Raw genomic sequence first — 8,547 nt, 5'->3', positions numbered from 1 at the left:
AGGTGTTGATTGTAAGCTTTATTGCATTGTGGTCTGATAGAATGCATGGAATTATTTCAATCTTTTTTTATTTGTTGAGGTTTGTTTTGTGCCCCAGTATATGGTCTATTTTGGAGGAGGTTCCATGGGGTGCTGAGTAGAAAGTATGTCCTTTGGTGCTTGGGTGGAATACTTGGTATATGTGTGCTAAGTCCATTTGATATATGGTTTTGTTTAATTCAGATGTCTCTCTGTTAACTCTCTGCCCTGTTGACCTATCTAATGGAGACACTGGGGTATTGACATTGCCTACTATTAATGAGTTGGGATTAATCTGGGTCCTAAAGTCCTGTAGCATTGTTTTTATGAAGTTGGGTACACCAGAGTTTGGTGAATTTATGTTCATGATTGTAATACCTTCTTGATTCATTGTTCCTTTGATCAGAGTGAAGTGGCCCTGTTTGTCTCTTCTGATTAGTTTTAGTTTAAAGTCTATTTTGTCCGATATTAGGATTGCTACACCTGCTTTTTTCTTAGTGCCATTTGCTTGGTATATTTTTTTCCATCCTTGCCCTTTGAGATAGTGTCTGTCCTTAAAAGTGAGATGAGTTTCTTGCAGACAACAAAAAGTTGGGTTTTGGTTTTTAATCCATTTACATATTCTATGTCTTTTGACTGGGGAGTTCAGTCAGTTAATATCTAAAGTTATTAATGAAAGATGGGTATTGAATGCTGTAATTTTTATTTGTTTACATTCTTGATATAGCTATACTTTTCCACAGTTATACCTTCATTGGATTTCTTTCCGAAATCCCTGGGATTAGTCATTCCTTTCTTCAGCTCTTTGTATTGCTTCCAGAACTCTCTGAAGGGCTGGTTTTGTGGACATGAATTCCTTCAGCCTATTTATGTCATGGAAGATTTTTCTTTCCTCTTTGACTATAATAGACATTTTGGCTGCATATAGTAATCTGGGTTGGCATCTGTGGTCATTTAACACTGGGAATACTTTGTTCCAGGCTCTTCTGGCTTTCATAGTTTGCACTGAAAAGTCAGCTGTAATCCTAATGGGTTTTCCTTTATATGTGACTTGTTGTTTCTCTTTTGCAGCTTTCAGAATTGTCTCTTTGTTTTGTACATGTAGTGTTTTTACTATGATGTGTTGTGGAGAGTTTTTCTGTTCCTGTCTGGTGTTCTATATGCCTCTTGTATTTGTATGGGCATTTCTTTCTTTAATTTTGGGAAATTTTCTTCCACGATTCTGTTTAAGATCTGGTCCATGCCATTATCTTGGGATTCTCCTCCTTCCTGTATGCCTATGATTCGTAAGGGTGGTCTTTTTCTGGAGTCACACAATTCCTGCATAATCCATTCTTGTGATTTCTTAAATTTTTCATAATCTTTGCTTGTGTTGTCTAGTTCGTCCACTTTATCTTCCAGTCTTGATACTCTGTTTTCCATTTTGTTCATCCTGTTGGTGAGGCTTTCTCCTGTCGTTTCTAATTGGCTTACTGAGTGTTTCACTTCCTTATTCATTTCAGCCTGAGTATTCTTTAATATTTCTAACTCTTTTCTGAATTCATTCAGAAGTTTATCCCTGTCTTTCTTTGATTTCTTTTTTTTTGTGTGTTCTTCAAATTCACTGAATTCTTTTATCATGTTTATAATTGTTCTTTTGAGTTCCATGTCCTGCATTATCTCTAGGGGGTTCTCATTGTATTCCTCTAGAGGACTATTGGTATTTGGTGGGGATATGTTATTTTGGTTTTTCATGTTATTTTTTCTCTGTGATTTTGGCATGTGAATTTCTGTGGTAGTTTCTGGTTCTTGTGTGAGACTCAGGCCTTCAAGTTTAGGTCTGCTTCTTTTTGTGAACTTTATGTCTTTGTGGTTTACTTTTTGGGCATGAAATGCTGGTTTGTCTAAGCTTCTGGTTCTCTCTCTTGATTTTATATTGGAATGGCCAGGTTGATTTTGTCTTTAGGAGTTCCCACAGAGGGCCAATTCAGATGAGGGTCAGATTTTTCAGGCTTTCTCCTAATGTCTGGATCCCTCCAGGAATGATTTTGGCCTCTGGAATTTGGGGGTTGGACTGGCCTGGGAGCCTGGCCCAGAAAAGATGCTGGTCTAGGGCAGCTGGTGGCTGTTCCACCCAGAGATGCAAAGGCAGATGGGGCAGGAAGAGGCCCCAAGACAAGGAATGGGGCAGGGCCCAAACTCGGAGGAGAGAATGATAGGGGAGATGGGAGGGTGAATGGGCTGGGGGAGTCAAGGTGTGGAGGGCGCAATGGACTTACCCTGGAGAGAGGCCTGAGGGTGGGCGAGAGGCCTGCTGTGTTGGTGCATGTCCAGGGAAGCAGGTGGAGGTGAGTGCCGGGCCAGACCCAGAAGCAGGGCTTCTGGGGCCCAGAGAAAGCACTAAGTTGGTTTGGATGAAAGGGGTCAGGAAGTAGTATTGGTTTCCCAGGTGTCTGGGGCCCCAAGACCAGGAATGGGCAGGGCCCAAATTTGAAGGAGAGAAGGGAGGGGAGTTGGGAGGGTGAATGGGGCTGGGGGAGTCGAGGCGCGGAGGGCTCGATGGACTTACCTTGGGGAGAGACCTGTGGGTGGGAGAGAGGCCTCTAGAAAACTAATTTTAAGGCAAAACTTGTCTAAAATATTACTGACTAAATGTTTCCTGGAAATGAAACTTGAGATTGACCCTTGGAGGTAGTGAGTGATCACTTTAAACCCTGACTTTGAAACTTGTAGAAATTCCCCTGAAAACAACATTTCTCTGAGGCACTTGCTCCTTTTGGAAGTTGATCTCAGCCTCGGCCTTTTTTTCCCTCTTTCCTTTCTTCACATTTCCTCTGTTCCTCTTTCTCTCTAATGACTTCTAATTATCTTTCTTTTATATATTTTATTATTTTTATTTTATGTGCATGAGTGTATTGCCTGCATGTATGTGAGTGCACCCATGCTGTGCAATGCTGCAGAAGTCAGAAGAGGGCGTCAGATTCCCCTGGAACTGGAGTTAAGGATGGCTTGTAGCCACTACGTGGGTGCTGGGAATTGAACCTGGGTCCTCTGCAAGAGCAGTCAGTGCTTTTATCCACTGAGCCATCTCTTCAACCCCTAATTATCTTTCTTACTTAATGAAACAAGGAACTACCCTTAAGACTAAACAAGTTATGTTTTCCAGAATAACCCTGTTCAAGAAGGATGAGCTTTGCTCTCTACAGTAATAACACTACTGTTCACTGCTTGGGCCATTGTGGGAATACTTCTTATGTGGATATTTGAAGAGATAGGCTGGGAATAGCCATCATTTATACACATAAATTATTTTTAAAAGCATATGCAATCAAAAAAGTATAGTTGAAGATGCTCTTTAATTCTTTCAGGAGAGAGAGTGCTGCTGTTTGGAAAGTGGTATTCGGCATCAACAACTTGGATCATCCATCTGTGTTCATGCAGATGCGTTTCGTGAAGACCATCATGCTACATCCCCGCTACAGTCGAGCAGTGGTGGACTATGACATCAGTATAGTGGAGCTGAGTGAAGACATCAATGAGACAAGCTATGTCAGACCAGTTTGCTTGCCCAGTCATGAGGAGTTTCTAGAACCAGACACCTACTGCTATATCACAGGCTGGGGCCACATGGGCAACAAAAGTAAGCCAGGGTCATCAGCACTCCTTGTCCCTCCAGCTTTTTTTTTTTTTTTTGGTCTTTTTGAGACAGGGTCTCCCTGTAGCCCCAGCTGTCCTGGAACTCACTTTGTAGACCAGGCTGGCCTTGAACTCACAGAGATCTGCCTGCCTCTGCCTCCTGAGTGCTGGGATCAAAGGCAAGGGCCACCATGCCCGGCCTATCCCTCCAGTTTTAAACTGATGAGCAGCGGGTTTCCTCCTAGCCTTTGACCGTCACTTTCCATTTTCATTTGCAAAACTGTAGGCTCACATAATAAATACTTGGATTGTGTCATGCTCTCCTAAGCCAATTGTAAACATGAACAATCCATCATAACATCTGAGGTGAAAACTCAAACATCCTTCTCCACAGCTGAGACTCTCCAGGGAGCCATGACCAATGTTGTGTTTTTTTCATGCAAGGTGAGACGTGCCAGCCACCCCTGCTCCAAATAGCAATGGTTTGGGCTAAGCTGGGCCTGGTGGCACACACCTTTAATCCCAGCACTCTGGAGGCAGAGGCAGGCAGATCTCTGTGAGTTCAAGGCCAGCCTGGTCTACATAATGAGTTCCAAGCCAGTTGGGGCTACAGAGAGACCCTGTCTCAAAAAGACTAAAAAACAAACAAATAAAAGCAATGGTTTGGACTATATCTAGGCAGAATCACTCAGAGCCTGTATGGAATAGTTAGATGATTCCATTTCTGCAGTCAGGCTGCCTGGTCACACTTTCAATTCTGTGATTGATTTGTTCTTATCTACATATGCAACACAACCTGTATTTTCTTCTACAAAGTGATTTTTCAGACCCTCTACTAACCTTAGGAATTACCAACTTCCCCTTAAAATTTAGTCAGATATGCTTCGAGCTAAGTTTGTTTTCTATATGATCAAAAATGATGGAAGTGAAGCATTTATAGACAATGCTTTTTTTTTCCTTTTTCATTTCCAGAGCTGTTATTTTCCTATAGCATGTGACAAGAAAAGAAAACCACAAGCCACATTGTCATTTAAGCAGTCTGCCTCTGTTTCCTCACTGGGAAATAAGGAATTTCATTAGATGACTGCTGTGAACAGTTCTAAGTAGAAAATTCCTTCCAAACAAGTCTTGCCTTTGAAATGGCATTTCTCTAGATATGAAATTGTTCTTACAATACTGTTCATTTCATATTTTGCTGGCCATACTTTAAAGTCATTTTTATGTTCTTACCTACTTTTATTTCATTTTCCATTTTGAATATAGTGCCTTTTAAGCTGCAGGAGGGGGAGGTCCGTGTTATTTCTCTGGAACAGTGCCAGTCATACTTTGACATGAAGACCATCACCACCCGGATGATCTGTGCAGGCTACGAGTCTGGCACTGTCGACTCGTGCATGGTAAGCTGCTTTCTGAATATGCAAGACATCAGGATCAGCAATGACCTTGGTGGGACCACATAATTCATCATGAGTTACGTGTGGCCCTTTGGGAGCATCCTTTACTGCCGGAACAGTAGTATCAGTCCATCTCATTTGATCATTTTGGTGGCTAAGCTAAGCCTAATTATGAGGGGCAAGTGGTAATCATAGCTCCAAGCCTTCTGTCTCAAGGAGGCTAGAGGAGTACCAGAGGACACTGTTGAGTGATTTGTGTGCTGGCTATCAACATACATCAGCCCCAGTGCCCAGGATATGTGATGGAACTACTTCTGTCTCCAGAGTGATCATCCTGGCATTGCCTGGGCCATCATGGTCCTCATTTGATTTCCAACATGTCCTCAATGTCACTGCCTTCAACCTTAGACAGGATTTCTGACCATTAGCAGTCTGCAGAGCATGCATCCTAGCAGTATAGAGAAGTATTTTACTTTCATTTAAATACTCCCTGTTGTACTGAACTGTCTCCAGGGAAGGATGAAAATGTGCAAGTGCAAAGTCAGGCTGGTAAGAGGAGTGGGAGGTGACTGGTTCTCTATGCAGCTTATCATTAGTTTGATTTTAGAATTAAGCAGAGATAAACCATGCTCTTGTCTTATACAGCTCAATCAAAAACCCAGTTTTGCAGTAGACATGGTGGTGCACACCTGTCACCGCAGCACTTGGGATGCTGAGGTAGGAGAACTACCATGAGTTTGAGACCAGCTTAGGCTGCCTAGCAAGTACAAGACTAGTCAGACTTACATAGCAAGATCCTGTCTCGAAAAGAAACTATCTCAAGTTTGCTGAGAAGCACACTGCCTGGAGCAGGTATTCTTGGACAAAGTGCCCAGGTCAAAGCAGATGTGCTAGAAAACAAGATGGTCAACCTGTGCCTCAGTGTTTTTACTTCCACACAGACAGAATCATAGTCAATTTTTCTGCTTAGGTAGGTTTTAAAGATTAAATGAGATAATCCATGGAAAGTGCTTAGCAGAGCTTTGAGAAACATCTCTATGGCTATCTGGCACTATCAAGCAGGCGGACCAGAGAAATGCTTCCAAGTTCCTGTCTTGCTCCTGTCAGTGACTATGTTCTTCTTGGCCTTTATGGCACACACTGCTCTCTTTCAAGGGAGTGCGAAATATCTCTCTCTTATGACTTCCATTTTCCCAGATAGAGCAAATGCTAATATCCACAGTGCTCTGATATTTTGTTATTTACCTATGTTTGGGGAAAAGAACTGAATAAAACTTGACTAAAATATCTACGTTTAATTAGCAAGGATAAAAATCTCTATGTATCTAAAATAAAATACAGGGTACAAATTGAAATGACTCACTGTAAATAATTCTTTAGTGTGATTTTTCTTTTCAAATCTGCCAGATGAAAACGATCATAAGAGTTAAGAAGTTCAGTTAAGCTCCGAAGTGTATTATATTTAACACATTCATTCAGATTGCAAAGATACTGAAAATAAAGAACTAGGTTAGAACTTGAAAAAATTTTATTGAATTTTTGTGATTTTCATGCAATATATTTTGATGGTATTTAGATCCCCTCCCCTATCTGCACCTCCTCTTACTGTCTTCCGCCCGATATAATGTGCTCTGTTATGTATATAATAGGGCATATAGAGGTAAATTGTGTCCCCAAAATCTTTTAGTGTGGGCCATCCACCAGAACCACGTTAACCTACTAACCACGAGTCACATCCTTAAAAGAGACCTACTGATAATAGGAGAAATATTTGAATCTTCCATTTTGGGTGCTTTTTGTTGTTGCATGATAAATTAAGTTTGAAGAATAAAATTATGAGGCAACCCATTTTGATTGCCTCATACACAGCTTTACAAAAGTTAGGACATATTTTGTTAGGTGCAGGAAATAATTTAAAAAAGTTTTTTGACTTCATGTAAAGAAAGAACAAAATACTCTTCCCAAACAACCTCAATCTTTTTAAAGCTCAGAATCCATGATGTTCATTTGAAAGTTCTGCTTCTATAGTGGAAAGCTGACACCCTCCCAGGATGACAATGGAAAACTTTTTTGAAATGTTCCAAGTTAGTTAGTCTAGGTTTGGCATTATTGGACCCCTCAGGGTTATGGGACGCCACTAGAGCTCTGTAATCCCATGACTAACATCTGCTGCTTTTCACTACAGGGTGACAGTGGTGGGCCTCTGGTTTGTGAGAGACCTGGAGGACAGTGGACACTGTTTGGTTTAACGTCATGGGGTTCCGTCTGCTTTTCCAAAGTCCTAGGGCCTGGAGTGTACAGCAATGTATCATACTTTGTTGAATGGATTGAAAGACAAATATATATCCAGACATTTCTCCAAAAGCAACTCCAAGGATGATAAGAGACTTGCCAGCAACCTTCACCAAGGATGGCTCTCCTGATCATGAAGGAGCGTCCTGCGAGAGCTGTGCAGAGCTTCTTCTCATGGACCAGAGGCTCAACATGCACTGCAACATTTGCTTGTATTAGACCAAGTTTACTCAGACTATTTTTTTCAATTTTATTTCTCCCTAATTTGATGAAAGACTTTTAAAAAAGCACAGAAAAGTAGGGTTTTTTTCTTTTTCTTTAACTAGGCTAACCTTGACTATAGTACAGAATGATCAACTCTGTAGAGGAAAAATTTAAGAACCATTGGTAACACGTTATAGAAAATTCCCTTTGATTCTCTCATGAAGAGGACATTGAGATCCACGCTGACTGATCTGCAGTTTCTGCTCAAGCACCATGGCTTAGAGAGCACATTTCAATATTAACCTTGGAGAATGACTTTTAATATATAGAGAGCCAAGATTATGTACGTGCTTATGTTATTTACTATTCCTCCTGTAATTCGGAAAGATTATGAAAGTCAGAGTAAAGACCAATAGCATTGATCTAGACAGCTGAAATTGCAAGACACATGGAAGGCAAAATCTCTAGACATCAGTACTAACACTAGGCAGTATAAGTCTATCCATCCTGCATTCTAATCAAGCTTGTAATTTTCTAGAAGAGTCTCTGTATGATTTTCCCCCTCACTGGGGCCTTACAACTGTATCCCAGTTGGATGACTGAGATTTCAGCAACTAGGCTAATCCTCATAGAACTATTTTGACCTTATCTGAAAATAAAGTTCAGATTAACCTTTTCCAAAGGAGACCCTGTTCTATATTGGACACATGCAATTTAAAAAAAGAAAAATAAAATCACATGGTATCCTATCCCTCAATTATATATGAAAATTGATCTTCATGTGTTCACCCATACCAATAAAGACACAGAAATATATTTCTAAATACAGTAAAACACTAGATGTTGTAAAATATTTTGAAATTTTCACCTAATAACGTCTAACATCTGGTGGTGCCACTGCGCCTCACAGATCAGTAAAACATTTTAAAGATGCTTTTAAGCACCAGGCCACTTTACACAAATCAATTTCTGAAGCAATTAGTGGTTAAAAGTATTTTTCTCCACTAAAAAGCTTCAAAACGCA

The 8,547-nt window shown here is 40.7% G+C and overlaps 1 protein-coding gene across 4 annotated transcripts in view; it reads left to right on the top strand.

Moving 5' to 3' along the window:
- The window catches only part of Corin (corin, serine peptidase), a 277,674-nt gene extending 269,133 nt beyond the window's left edge, over positions 1–8,541 (top strand). For all 4 annotated transcript variants that reach the window (XM_029565706.1, XM_029565707.1, XM_029565705.1 and 1 more), the window contains 3 exons: positions 3,366–3,637; positions 4,897–5,030; positions 7,213–8,541. In XM_029565706.1, the coding sequence (XP_029421566.1) occupies positions 3,366–3,637; positions 4,897–5,030; positions 7,213–7,407 (601 nt within the window). In that variant the 3' untranslated portion in view covers positions 7,408–8,541. The remainder of the gene's footprint in view (positions 1–3,365; positions 3,638–4,896; positions 5,031–7,212) is intronic.
- The last annotated feature ends 6 nt before the right edge of the window (positions 8,542–8,547 follow it).

The sequence above is a fragment of the Nannospalax galili genome, unplaced genomic scaffold (assembly GCF_000622305.1).
Source record: "Nannospalax galili isolate Female #2095 unplaced genomic scaffold, S.galili_v1.0 scaffold318, whole genome shotgun sequence".
Lineage (NCBI taxonomy): Eukaryota > Metazoa > Chordata > Mammalia > Rodentia > Spalacidae > Nannospalax > Nannospalax galili.
The sequence above is the reverse complement of the archived record's forward strand: the minus strand, read 5'-3'. Positions and strand labels throughout refer to the sequence as shown.